This window comes from Astyanax mexicanus, chromosome 4 (assembly GCF_023375975.1).
Source record: "Astyanax mexicanus isolate ESR-SI-001 chromosome 4, AstMex3_surface, whole genome shotgun sequence".
In the NCBI taxonomy this organism is placed as follows: domain Eukaryota; kingdom Metazoa; phylum Chordata; class Actinopteri; order Characiformes; family Acestrorhamphidae; genus Astyanax; species Astyanax mexicanus.
In genome coordinates, this window is record NC_064411.1 from 45,403,077 (window position 1) to 45,417,536 (window position 14,460).

Genomic DNA, 14,460 nt, shown 5'->3' on the forward strand with positions numbered 1-14,460 from the left:
GAAAGTTGGAAACAGGTCGTTGGTATTGATCCCTGAATGAACAAAGTCCTCACGCACTGACAGTGTAATCCAGTTGACTGATTCTTTTATAATACTCGCAAAGTGAAAGTAAACTTACAAGAAAATGGGGTTATGTTTGTTCACTCTGGAAAGGTAATTGACATTCATTGAGGGCCATTCTCAGCTCTTTGGAACTTGTAAACCCCATGGTAGCACTTTATTTTGAGTCCTTTTTAAATTAAACAAACAGTAATGATGTAGCATCATCTGAACATTCAGTAGATCATCAAGAGGCTTGAAGAATTCTAAAGAATCCAGTTGTTTTTCACTTTGTTTGAAGTGTCCGAGTTCAAGATGTTCAAGACGTTGCAGATATAATAGGTCTAATAAAGTGAATGTGTGCCACAGTGAATGTGTGCTGCAATCAAAGCTAAAGGCAGTCCAACTAAATATTAGAGCATGTGCCGTCTTTTTTTTTTTTTTGCCAGGATATGTATACATATCTGGAAAAAGATAAGTGACCACTTAAAAAAAAAATGAAAACCTCTGAAATATAATCAAGAGGAAGATGGATGATCACAAGTCATCAAACCAAGCTGAACTGCTTAAACTTTTGCACCAGAAATGGCATAAAGTTACCCAAAAGCAGTGTGCAAGACTGGTGGAGGAGAACATGCCAAGATGCATGAAAATTGTGATTAAAAACCAGTGTTATTCCACCAAATATTAATTTTTGAACTCTTAAAACTTTATAAATATGAACTTGTTTTCTTTGCATTATTTAAGGTCTGAAAGCTCTGCATCTTTTTTGTTATTTCAGCCATTTCTCATTTTCTGCAAATAAATGCTCTAAATGACAATCTTTTCATTTGGAGTTTGGGAGAAATGTTGTCTGTGGTTACAGAATAAAACAACAATGTTCATTTTACTTAAACATATACCTATAAAAAGCACAATCAAAGAAACTGATTCAGAAACTGAAGTCTCCTATTTTTTTTCCAGAGCTTTATATATGTATAACATTTGTTAATGTGTTACTGATACTTTTGATTGGTTTAGAAAACATTTAGAAAAGGACCACTCAAAATAAAGTGTTACTCTTTCAGATGTAAATATAAGACATACTATAAGTATTGTAAGCTGTTAGATTTTACATAAATGCTTACTTGTATAATTATGTAAAACACCAAAAAAGAAACACAAAAATATATCTAAACATTTTCTTGTTGGAGTGCAACACAATAAGAGTGTTTTACATTTAGTGTTACTTACACGTTACTGATGACAATTATAAGAGTATTGAATAAATGAGCGTAAAGAGTTTTAGTGTGGGCCTATGAATAATTTTGTATAATCTAATCTGTCAGCCATGAACAAACCCAGGCTTGGAATGGGTTCATTCCAATTAGTTTTAAATACTTGCAGTTATTTGTCTTTTTTATCTTAATATGCTGGAATAGGACCAGGTCTTAGGATGGGCACATGTGACTGGCTTGGACAGTCCTCTTAGATATAAAGTTGTAAAGAGTTGAAACAGCAGCCAGAATTCAGAACTTCAGTTGCTTTATGTATTAAAATTGTGAATCTCCGTAATGGCAACTTTACAGGAAAAGGAAAAAACCTTCTTAACGTTCAATAAAAGTCAATGTAAAATATTTTCTTTGTCATTTTTTAACATTTCTATTAGTCCATTTATCATGAAATATGGACACAATGTAAGAAGAACCACCCAATTTACAGTACTTTGGAAAGTCAAAAGCAGCAAAATTGAGATCCAAGGTTATTATCTGACATTTATTGTGCTAATATTTATCAGTTATTTAATATATAGTTTCATTTAGTAATGAAATTATTCATCCATATACCATTCATAGAAAACCTTTTCTTTATTGACAACTGTAGCTTTTGAACACATTTATTGAAAATTCTTCACTGTAAGAGGAAACTCACCATCTTTTATTAGTGAAGTATAAACACAAATATTGACAAGCAATACAAAAATAGTTCATCTGAAAAGTAGTAATTGAAATGACAAAGGAAACTCCCTTGACAAATTCCATGTGACTCAGATGTGCAATAGTTAAACATTTACAGGCTTATTGTTGCTATAAAAAGTGAATAAAATGACATTTACAAAAGTTTGACTGCTGAAAACATAAATTGAGCAAAGCCTTTAAAGCTTTAAAAGTTAATCACATTTACATTTATCTCTTTTACAAAAAAAGTGTTTTTAAGAGTTTGTTTTTTTCAATTGAAAAAGACCATCATGGATCCATCATTAAAGAGCATTGCTGAGAACAATTATGCGATTTATGAATATTTTTTTGGATTATGTACCAACTGAAGATTTTTGTTGGGACCAAAATGGGTCTTCTTTGGCATTTTTGCAAAATATTTTGTATCAACTGTACATTTATCAGTGTACCTCAAAAAAACAATAACAATTTAAAGTTATATAGAATTATAACAGCATTCAGCATTATTATAACAATAATTACGACAATTAACTTGTGCGAGGCAAACGTCAAAGCAGAGAGAACAATATACACAATACTTACAAGTTCAAAGGTTACTCCCAGTGAAAGACGCACTCTCGTTACAGCTAATCTCATAAGGAAACAGGTGAAAAACAATATTTGATCTGATTGCAAAACTGTTCCACCCACGATTGGACTATAGCGTTATCAGCTACCGCGAAGCTCCTGGCCATAAAAGCGTGAACGATTACAGACATTCTTTATCTCTTAATAGCTTACACATGCAGCCCTCCGTACTCTCACATGTGCACCCAGATCCGGGCGCTGCCCACTGGGCCGCAGGAAGTGGACAGTAGTGTTGTGTAGGAAACATGGGAAAGAGTGGTGATATTAGCAGCTTATAGTTTGGACAAAATGCAGGAAGAGCTACAAAATAAAGTCCGCTAACATCTGGCTGCAATGCATGCTGGGTAGCCAGTACGCCAAAGCTGAGTCTGAGACAGCAGGTGGAACCACAGCGAGACAGCAAGACCTCAGGACAGAAACATCAGAGGGTGCTGGCATCCTCTCAGGTTCAAACTGTAGATCCGAACATTAGTCTTCTGAACCCTGCAAAGAAACAATGAGAAAAAAAGTGATCAGTATTACTCTGCATCCAAACCCACACAAATCCCACACTTTCATAACGTTCATAATATTACACACATACATAATTAACATAAATTTTAATTGTCCTTGCAATAGAACCCTGTGGGACTCCACAAGATCAGCTAAACTGAACTGTTACCAAATAATTCACAGCAATTTCTGCATTACAATCAAGATCTGGGGTGCGTTTCTCAATAACATACAATTGTCCTCAACATTAAGAACAAGTGTAAAGCTCATCTAAACTAAAAACTGAACCACATAAATATATATTTTTATTTAGACTAATAACAGATAAATATTTACTACATAACTGCTAATAAATGATGATTTAAATCTGTGTGGATTTAGCCTCCAAATCTGCCCACTTCCCCAGTCCCATTTCCACACTCAGGTTTGCCAGGTATAGACAGCAGCATGCAAAAAGTGTGCTGCAGCCATGAAAAGGGGCAAGCTGCCTATTTTACTGCTGAACAGGTAATCATTGAGCTTCGGTAAGGTTCGATAACCATAGCTGGGTAATTTACCACCACCACTAACATAGTACAGAGGCAATTTGGGCAGTGAATTGTATATATTCACTGATCAGCTATATAATAAGAATTGACATCTCTTGCCACTATGTGTCAATCTGGCAACTTGTGTGAGATTTATATCAGGGGAGTAGTGTAAGGGTCAGAAAACTCTATGTACTGTTTTGAAATTGGACTTTTGTAGCCATTTCTCACACCAGGTTTATTTTATGGACAATATATGGACATGTTTTACATCCAAATGTGTATTTTTCTTTTTAATCTGCTAACACAGGTGGTTTATTGTGTCAGTAATAAATCAAAATGACCATCACTGCTGTTCTGTTGTAAAACCAGGTATTACAATACAACACTACCATGGATTAAAATATTACTAATAGATACATTAAGGCTTATGAGGTTTATGTTTTAGCTAAGAAGATTAAACACCAGATAATTTACAAAGGTTTTCGGGAAATACTTGTCATTTTAAGAACATTTTGGGAAGCGCACAACTGGATAATAAACCTAGGCTTTTAGGGGTTAAGCAGGTATATTTAAACATAGTTCAAACATGTTATAAACAACTACTGGTGCTAAGGTGCTAAAGTGTGGCCCTTACCAACATTTGTAAGCACCAATTATTGATGAATTATTGTTTCTGGGAGGTTCAGTATGTCTGCTGAGACGTCTCACACTCTATGGTGACTATATTGCATCCCTTTGAACCTTACGGTAATTATTTATCCATTTTTAAAAAATTGATGCAAAAACTATTGGGAATTATGGAGTTCCTCAGGGTTCTATTGTAAAGCCTATGAAACTTGTATTATTAAAGAATTAGTACTACAGTTATGAGAGTGTAGGGTGTGGGTTTATATACAGGCTCTGAGGATTTCAAACCCAAATATATATGAAATAATGAAAATTACAGGCAAGAACTTCTAGGCAAGCTTAACAATTGGTTTTCTCTGACCACAACACACTCGATTTAGCTCATCAAGGGCTAAGATTTTAGCAGATGATCTAAAACAAGTGTCTTACACGTCCTGGGCTGTAGATCTGCATTTTAAATCTGTGAAGTTCACCAACAATTTGGAATGTATGCACTTTTATCATTAATCACATGTTAATCATATGGTAATGGTGTATCTGACATTAAACCCATTCTGTTACCTCTGTTGTCTCACGTTCTCTGACCCTACTTCGACAGCTTGTCAACTCTATCCATCAGTTTCTTCACCCATTTAACTTTGGGGTTCGCACAGAAGACTCTGCCTTTCCTCATCTTGAACCTGAGGAGAGAAAATAAAGTTTATTACCATTATTATTTTTATTAACAAGTTTATACAGAGCAAGATTAAAGCAGAACAGAGGAAATTCTACATATACAGTATTTGTAATAATATAGTCGGGGTTTCAGATCACCTACAGTGACCATAGAGCATTTTTATAATCCACTCTGCTGAATTCTGAGGAATTCCATTAATGTAAATACAAAAGTGGAATTTTAATTGATTTACAGTATTTGTTTTTTCACTTTTGAACATTTTTCACATGGTGAATTTGTAAAGAAAATTCTGAATCAAATGGAGGTGAATTATTTTGTACTCACACAACTGCCCGGATGTTGCAGCTCCCATCCAGCACCTGATGTCTGTAGCTGACCACATTTTTCATCCTGTGTGAGCTTATGCTGCTAACATAGCGCAGACAGCAGTCCTCATAGGAACCTGTGGAAAAAAGTTGTCAGCATGTTCAGCATTAGATTTAGATTAGATACAGTTCTAAATAAAGCAAGTCAACATCTTTATTAACATACTGTAATATAGAGGGGCGTGACGGCCAGAGAATCTGTATCAATATGATATCAGGAATAAATATTACAATTACAATAATAAAACTTTTTTTTTTATTCATTAGCCCAAACTATCATGTGAATGCCTAACCCCTAATCACCAAGCCTTAATTGAGACATGCCTGTGATCTAGGCTTCTCAGGGAAGAATATTGTATTAATATTAATATTTTTTAATAGTTTAAATGTAATGTTGTTTAGGTTTAGCTCTCTTATTAAAAGTAGATTTAGATAAATGTATTTTTAACAGTTCAGGTATGGGCTTGATGGGCTTTGATGGCTCAAAGTTGCAGTATCAGTGTCAGTCAGGTAATTATATAAATCTATGCAATTTAATAATATGTGCATAAAATCTAAAAAAATAGTTTTCTGTGCTTATTATTAGAGGTGGCATGATGCCACATATTCAGCACTTTTGCTGACCAATGTACAAACAATATAAAAGTACATAAATAACAATTATGTTTCATTGTAAAAAATACAGAAGACACTCTGAATGGTATGACCCAAGTGACAGTTTTACACTTTTTACATTTCTGAAGATTTTCTCTTAAAAAGTCTCTCAAGAAAAGATTTGTTGAACTCAAGAATGAGCTGAACATCTGTTTGGGCTTAATCTGTTTAGTCCACTCCAGCTGGTATCTCTTACATAATCTGCTAATACAAACAAAAGCTATCTACACTGCTGTGCGCCCTCATTTCACTTAGATAGTTTCTTTATGAACTTTTGCCAGGCATTTGTAATGTAAATATTTGTCAGTGTATAAGGAGTAAAAGTTGAACTATACTCTAAATAAAATGTTTTGTTGCATAACTGTACTTGTGTGTGAGGAAGATACAGTGAGATTGCATCCACTGCTTTAAACTTTTAAAAACGTTCTTCACATGCATCTCTCTTTTACATGATCAATGTTGAAAAATGAACCTTTGTTGTACTTTTTTTTTTTTTAGCATTTTTTGTTTGTAAATTAAACCAACTTTATAACACTTGTTTCACTAAAACAATGCAAAATTCTGGTAATGTACCTAATTCATGTCCGTACTGTGCAAATTGAGTTTTTAAACATGTGTTTCCTTTACTTTTGATTTATGTTTTGTTGCTTGAATAGTTTAATTTAACAAAACTGAATTTTGTTAGTCAGTTAAAGTACCGAGAAAAATTGGTATAAAATATGTGAGTTCTCCCATTTAAAAAGAAGGATTAATTTTTTTGAGCCATGTCCAGGAAATTACCCCTATAGGTCCCTATGTTTATTTTTCATTCATTCATACTGATTTTAATTTAGAGACTTTAAGGAATTGCTTGGGAACAGGTTAGTATATTGTGTTGGGTGAGTCCCTCAAGGTTCTGTTCTAGGGTCAATAAAACTATTAACTTCAGTTAGGAGATTAACGCATTTCAGGCACTAATGCGAGTGGTTGCCTGTTTCAGTAGCTTTTTGTCTTTTTGTGCGTTTTTCTGAGTTTTTCTACATTTATTTATTGTCTATACTTAATTTTTTTGTGTATTTTTATCTGTATCATTCTATCTTATCCTTTTTTGTAACATCTGTGTTCTATGTATACCTGCTACTGGATATCCAGAATTTTCCTCCTGGAGTCGATAAAATATTTATCTATCTATCTATCATTTTTGTTGGTTCACTAAATTCAACATACATAGATTGTGCATTAGAGACAGCTCTGTATCTGATAAAATGTCATGTGTGAATAACCTTGTGCCAAAGTGATGGAGAGGAACCCCAGGAACACGAGGAAGAAGAGCACACTGAGTCTCATGGCTGTAGATGTGTTAATGTTTCTCTGTAAAAAAAAACACAAAAAAGTCTTAAAACCAGATGGTGTGATGTGACCCAGCTGTGTGCGTTTCTTTAATGAGCCCATAAAGATTATCTCCTTTACGTCTGCAGCCTTGACCCTTGGACAAATCATCACAAAGAGAAGATACATAAAATCTGAAGGAATGAAAGCCTTTTTTTAGCCTTTCTCATCTGACAAAAACATCCTAAAACCTGAGAAAATACCTAAAGCACTAATGTTGAAACATGATTAAATTATTGACAGTCTATACAGTATTATTAACCTGTTCAGACCCTGCTTTCATTACAATGGACTTCATGTATTTTCTTATTTTTTAAATGTTTTGTTGCACGTAACACTAATTGAGACCTCTTGTTCGTCAGAATAGACTATAAATGAGCCAATGAAAAAGTTTATAAGCCAATGAAACAATAGCTTAGCCCTGCCCACGACACTGGAAAAAAATAATCACTAGAGCCAAAGAGGCAAATTAAGATATTAAGACATAATAGACAGCAGACATAGAAAACAGTTACTTATTTTAGTTAATTTAATTTAATGTTAATATAGATTTTACATTTACATTTACATAGATTTACCTTCTGTGCATTACAGTCAGAAAACAGCATTTTTATTATTATTATTTATATTTTTCCATCACTGGCACAAAATTCAGGTCTGAAAGGGTTAAAGATGCTGAATGTACTGGATTATAAATGCATAAATGCAGATTTTATTCTCAATTTTTATATTTGCATTTGTCAGGAAAGCATTATTTTAAGTTAAAATGGACCATTTGAGTTTAATCTTGGTACATCACTATTCTGTAAAAAATATTTAGCTTCAGCACAAAAAAGAATAAGAAAATTGGAACCTGCTACCTGCTAAAAGTCCTATTTTTAACATTGTATTGTTACTCAGACATTTTAAAGGCTTTTTGCTCAGTCAACCAGATAAAAATACTCATTCAATCTACTGTTAAATAAAAGTTGTATACAGTGTAGGTAGTAATACATTAAATATTCAAATAGATCAGAACTATCACCAAAAAAGAACACATTAAATGTGCTATATGATCTATAAACATAAAAAAAACATAAAAAGTCCCAAAAGAACAAAAGAATAGTCTACTTACCAGGTTGAGAATGGATAATTAGAGGGCTTGTGATCAGGGTATCTGCTGGGTCCCGGGACTCTGCTCGCTCTTAACGCACGCTCTCTTATAAAGATGTGAGGCGTGAAACCTGACACCTGTTATACACCCATTCCCACTAGTGATACTTTCACTTTCACAGAACAAGAGCGCACCAGGCTTGTTCTTGAACTGCAGGCTTTTGCATGTATCAGTAATGTGATGTGCTAATCAGGAGTGTAAATCTGTTACTACCTGACAAGATCAATGAACATGTTTTAACACACTTACCATGAACACAATTGAAATGTGTGTATTTTCATGTATTTTTCTTCTTTTTTTCTTAAATCCAGTGCACTTGTGTTTAATCTGGATATAATACGAAGGTTTGTATATTATTGTTTGTTGCCTGAAATACATTAAGGGTTAGAGTGGAGATGAGTGGTGGGGGTGGTTTATGCATTACTTATTTTTTTCGAGAGCTTATTTAAAAATTTAAAATGATGAGTTTCTTTGATTTTACCAAATTTAAAACTCTGAAACACTATCAAGAGGAAGATGGATGATCACAAGCCATCAAACCAAACTGAACTAATGGATTTTTTGCACCAGGAGTGGCATTAAGTTATCCAACAGCAGTGCGTAAGACGGTGGAGACATTGGCATGGTGGAGGAGAACATGCCAAGATGCCAAAAACTGTGATTAAAATCTAGGGTTATTCCACCAAATATTGATTTCATCTTTTAGTTATTTCAACCATTTCTCATTTTCTGCAAATAAATGCTCTAAATTACATGTTTTCATTTTTTTGGAATTTGGGAGAAATGATGTTGGTAGTTTATAGAATAAAACAACAATGCTCATTTTACTCAAACATATACCTATAAATAGCAAAATCAGAGAAACTGATTCAGTAACTAAATTGGTCTCTTTTTTCCAGGGCTGTATATTGAATTTTTTTTTAAATAAAACTGTCATAGTATAAAAAAAAAACGTTTTTTTATGCAGTCATAACAGAGTGATCTAATAATAGAGTACAACACTGGTATCTAATAGTCTGGATATTAAACATAGCACAAAATTAAGGACTATCTGCTATGCATTTATGTAAGGAGACTATTCCTCAAAAATTAATACTGTTTTTGAAACTCAATTCAGTATGGTAGAATATACAGTAATATAATATGTTCAGGTCCAGAAAAAATTAAGAGACCACTTTAAAATGATTAGTTTCCCGGATTTTACTATTTACAGTATGAGTATATGTTTAAGTAAAATTAACATTGTTGTTTTATTATATAAATTACAGATTCCAAATAAAAATATCATCATTTAGAGAATTTATTTGCAAAATGAGAAATTGTCAATAACAAAAAAAAACTCAAATAATGCAAAGAAAGCAAGTTCATATTCATTTAGAAACAATAATACCAATAACTTAGTTTTCATGTGTTTTGCATGTTCTCCTCCACCAGTCTTTCACACTGCTAACAATTTAAGCAGCTCAAATTAGTTTGATGACTTGATGACAATCCATTTTGTTTACATTCCAGAAGACTTTAATGCGGTTCAGTTCTGGAGATTGGCCAAAAACTTATTTAAATGTCAGTTAGCAACTGCAGAATGATATCAAGTAACCTACAAAAAGAATGGCCAATGGAGCTACTCACTGCTGCTGGGGGCTTTACAGCCCTCTAGTCAGACATGGGATTATAGGCATGGCTGAATATTCATGAATATCTTCTTCTTTGACTTTTATTCTGCAGTCAGCAATAGGTGCAACATCAAGTAGATGAACGGATTTATTAGAAGGGATGTCCACAGATATTTGTAGTGTATTTGGCTCAGTAAATTGGAGAATCCAGGTCTTGGGTGTAAGTAGTGTATTGGCTTTGCTGCTGGAAATCTTGGCAAACTAATGCTAATTCTGTAGGTTTTGCGTCACATTCGATCAGTAGGGCAGTAAAGTCTGACACAGATTATCAAAGGTAGAATAGCTGATATGCTAAACAGTCTCTTTGAAGTCTCAGGTGAATTAAACTGTCGAAAGCTTCTGATCCATTAATAAGTTACCAATTGAGACATATGATTTTTTTCATAGTGTGAACACTTCCCTGCTCTTACATAAGACCGGGTGAAATAAACTTGGATTCGTGCTCAGATTCCGAGATGTCACTTATCACTGGTTCAGCCAGGTTCTTACATAAGAAACCGCAGAAAAGTGATGTAAAATAATACATTAATGAGTGAAAAATTCAAGCCTTACTGGAGGTTTGGGTAACAGCTAATCTACACAAAGAGCACTGTTTCATCTTGATGAAATGAAGACCACTTTCATTTGCAATTTCATGAGTCCCAACAATGCTGTCACTCTGGTGTGACCGAAGGAAAGCATTTCATTTCCACATCTTAGGGAAACGATACAGTATACAACTTTGCTGAGGAACAGTGTTTCTGTTTTGCTTCAAATTCCAGTCATGTGATTTTATCATCTTTTCGCTTCACAAGCTGTTGGTCAGCAAAGTTTGTAAAAGAGAAATTTACCTTGACTAAACTTGTAAGCAATGCATCTGATTTTCAAATTATTGATAATCAATATTAAACCTTTTGTGATCTGCAAATTATTGATTATTATTTCTGGTTATTATTCAAAGCAGTATACCTAATGAAACACCTCAGATACAGAGGTAACTATCAGAACAGTGAGATAATGAATGAACTTCAGTGTCTACATAGCATCCCCTAAATCTTACAGTAATTATTCAGCTATTAATCCTAATTAATACTGGAGTCCCCCAGGGTTCAGTTGTTGGGCCTATAATAATAATAAATGATCACCATTGAAGAACCATATTTGTTTCTATGAAGAACAAGTATAAATAACTTAATGAATCCACACATCAGTTTTAAAACTTCACTCTTTTATGTTTCTTATAAACATGGTTATTTTTGGCTCTCTTTAATAGTTTCAGATGATGAGAACACTTTCAAAAGGATAAATTGGGATTATCTTCTTTCTTCTTGAGACAGAATCCATAAACATGCCCATAAAGTGTGGGTTTATGATGGCTTATGATACTGAGAGAGGTTCGCAGGTCAGCAGGTTTTCCCGCCGTTTCTGAGAGAGTGCTTTAATGGTTTATCTTGTGAAGATGTAAAAAATATTGCTGTTTGCAACATATTTTACATTTCATTTTCACATTTCTTACATTGAATCTCCTATTTTCGGCTCGTGCCTGCGACCGGATCACAGCTGTGATGTTATTCGTGATAACACACTCCCTCTCGTGTTCTATTGCTTAAATAGACTTATCTATGTCTCTATTATATATGTGCATGTTTAGTTAAAATAATGTAAGGCTAACTGCGGTTTCAGGGTTTTAAACATATAGCCCATGTGCTGGGACCAGTCTAAAAAGAGTTGTGGGAAATTCTTTGTACATTCATGTGCCTCCACTTTACCCAATCTATGAAATTAAAGCAACCTGGACAAGTGCTCCACACAAATCAGCTAGTAATCGTAATTTGTGTACATTTTTCAAGTAATCATGATATTTATTTGAGATAATAGTATGCAGTACTGCAATTTGGATAAAGCCTTTTGAATGAAGGGTCTCAACCATATTGATACTGTTCATAAAAAACTTTTTTAGCACTGACAAATATAGGCTGCCTAAAACGTACAAATGACTAAATCCATTTTTTGTTGGTTTTGTTTTGTTTTACCCAATCTAAAACTTTCAGCTGCTCTTTTCACACATTCTACAATATTATTGTTAATAAACCAATATACAATTTATTTTGACCTCTGTCAACAATAAGGAATATTCATCTCAGATTTGACTCTTAAAGAATATTTCATTTAATAAATCCAATTTTTTATTTATCTTTTTCTTTTACATAAGTAAACTCTACATTTCAAGAAAGACTCCACAAAACCACCACTTCTGACACCAACAATTATACCACAACCAAAATCATTGCAATACCATTTTCACCTCTTAATCTGGTGTCAATCGGAAGAGGGTAAGTTTCCCTTTTTAAATATTTTTTTATTCATTTTCTTCTCTTGAATAGGTTTTTTCCAGTAAAGCTACTTTGTAACAGAATTCAAATTAAAATTTAAAATTGAAGATAAATTGTGGAATTGTGAAATAGACTTTTGGTGTAGTAAAAACATAATAAAGAGTACTAACCTTTGTTGAGGAGCCCACCTCTGCTCTCTTGCAGCTTAATGAGATCCAGTAATTTTTAGAAGTTTATTAAAAACCACTGTTTACAACCTGTTTAATGTCTCGTTTTAAATGTCAGAGCTCTCTGGATTCTACCAATAAGGTGTGGAGCTACTTTGAACATGGACAACGGTGTAAAAAGTGATTTATCTGCAGGGGCAAAATATGCCCCATATCATCCATTCTAATGCATGTTGGGATAAATTGCTAAAAATCACTGGATCTTGGAAAGCTGTGGGAGAGTGTTGTTGGGCTATTCAACAAACGTTATTATTCTTTATCATGTTTTACTACACACAAAATCAATTTTACTCTGGAGTTCTCCTTTAAACAACTTTTAGAAGCTCCAGTAATATTTACACACTTTCATTGCCACTTTCAATTTTTTTTTTCAAACTGGTTTTTCAAAGTTCTTTCAATCCCCCAAATATTCTCCATTGATTAGTAAAATGTCAGTTTGCTTACTATTTCTATATTTTCAACATGCCAGATATGCTGATATGCTGTCAGCATTGACACATTATCAAAGCTCCATGCTTTTACACATTGATGGATGTGGTAAAAGCGATATCCTTTTCGGTTTCCATTATTTTCAGGCTCTCCTGAGTGGGTCTCTCACTAAAAACAACCAGCTATCCATCACTAATCAGTGTAGTGTCACTGTAGGCACTCCTCTCACTTCAAAAAGATAGAAATCTCAGATGAGCTTCTTCAAGCTGGAGTCAGCAGTTCGTGCTCTCAAGCTATTTTCTCTCTCAGGTTGGGTCATGTTCAGACAGTCTCTGATGCCTCGTATTTCGCGGGATGAGGTCTAATGTTTTGCCAGCGTCGCCCCTACTTTCCATTTTAAAGCTTTGAAGGACGCGTAACAATTGCTCTTGAGGACAGAGGGTAATGAAGTAGCCATGTGATAGTGCAGCTAAAGTTTACACCACCGTCTTTTCTTTCTACATCAGTGAAGCGTCACCAAAGATGTTAAGTGTTCTGTTGGTAATGGAGCTATTTTCGTATATAGGAACTCTCCTCTTTCCTTCTTTGGGTTGAGGTTTAAAGCTGATTCTGTGGAAAAAATCTACAAACCCACATATTTAAAACACAATGATAATACAATTTATTTAGCTTAAAACAAACACATTACATTTACTAAACTTTAAAAGACATTTTCCTAACACTTTAATATGAGCTAATGCAAAGAGATTCTATTCCAAATCATTTAGGAGTTTTGCTTTTGGCATTTACATTAAAAATGAAAAGCCCTGTCACTATGATCCAAGTATCACTGATTTAAAATCCCAGACCATGCTGCTTCGCCATCAGCAGCCGGAGTCTGAGAGAGTACCACAGGCCACGCTCTCTCTTTGTGGGTAGATGGCGCTCTTTCCCATCATAGCTCCTAGTCTGATGTTAATAAGCAAGGGCATCTGTCAGCTGATGTTTCAGAGCTGGGTCTCTGCACTTTCTTCTGACCACACTGGCTGCCTAGCGATGCTGCAGAGGCATCAGCATGAAAAGAGGGCAGTGGCTGACTTAGGTAAACTTAAAATACCAAAAAATAACATACATGGACTCACGCCTGCCTGACTATCTAATACATTGGTTTTTAATGTATTACAGTGCATACATTCTAACTAGAACCAGACAGTTCATAAAAGTTTCACATAGTTCCAATTCTTACCTCAAATATGTAAAGAAACTGAATCTACAGTATGTAATGAGTTGTATAAAGTCATAATAGATAAGCTTATTATCACTTATTGTATTTGGGTAGAGTCAAAATTATAAAAAAAGAGGATTTTACTGT

At 34.0% G+C, this 14,460-nt stretch overlaps 1 protein-coding gene across 1 annotated transcript; it reads right to left on the reverse strand.

Moving 5' to 3' along the window:
• Positions 1 to 1,935: 1,935 nt before the first annotated feature.
• ccl25a (chemokine (C-C motif) ligand 25a) lies at positions 1,936 to 8,531 on the reverse strand. The gene is made up of 5 exons (XM_022678985.2): positions 8,430 to 8,531; positions 7,210 to 7,297; positions 5,253 to 5,370; positions 4,814 to 4,932; positions 1,936 to 3,086 (listed from the first exon to the last, which is right to left on the reverse strand). Exons 2-4 carry the CDS (start codon positions 7,271 to 7,273, stop codon positions 4,839 to 4,841), a joined length of 276 nt encoding a protein of 91 aa, XP_022534706.1. The 5' UTR covers positions 7,274 to 7,297; positions 8,430 to 8,531; the 3' UTR covers positions 1,936 to 3,086; positions 4,814 to 4,838.
• Between the last annotated feature and the right edge of the window lie 5,929 nt (positions 8,532 to 14,460).

What these genes read in the sequence shown, in the direction of transcription:
- ccl25a (XM_022678985.2), bottom strand. Translation starts at nt 7,273, where the DNA reads ATGAGACTCAGTGTGCTCTTCTTCCTCGTGTTCCTGGGGTTCCTCTCC. An exon ending in CTCCATCACTTTGGCACAAG is followed by an intron (nt 5,371 to 7,209) that starts GTTATTCACACA and finishes TTTTTTCCACAG; the next exon opens with GTTCCTATGAGGACTGCTGT. An exon ending in TGCAACATCCGGGCAGTTGT is followed by an intron (nt 4,933 to 5,252) that starts GTGAGTACAAAA and finishes TTCTCTCCTCAG; the next exon opens with GTTCAAGATGAGGAAAGGCA.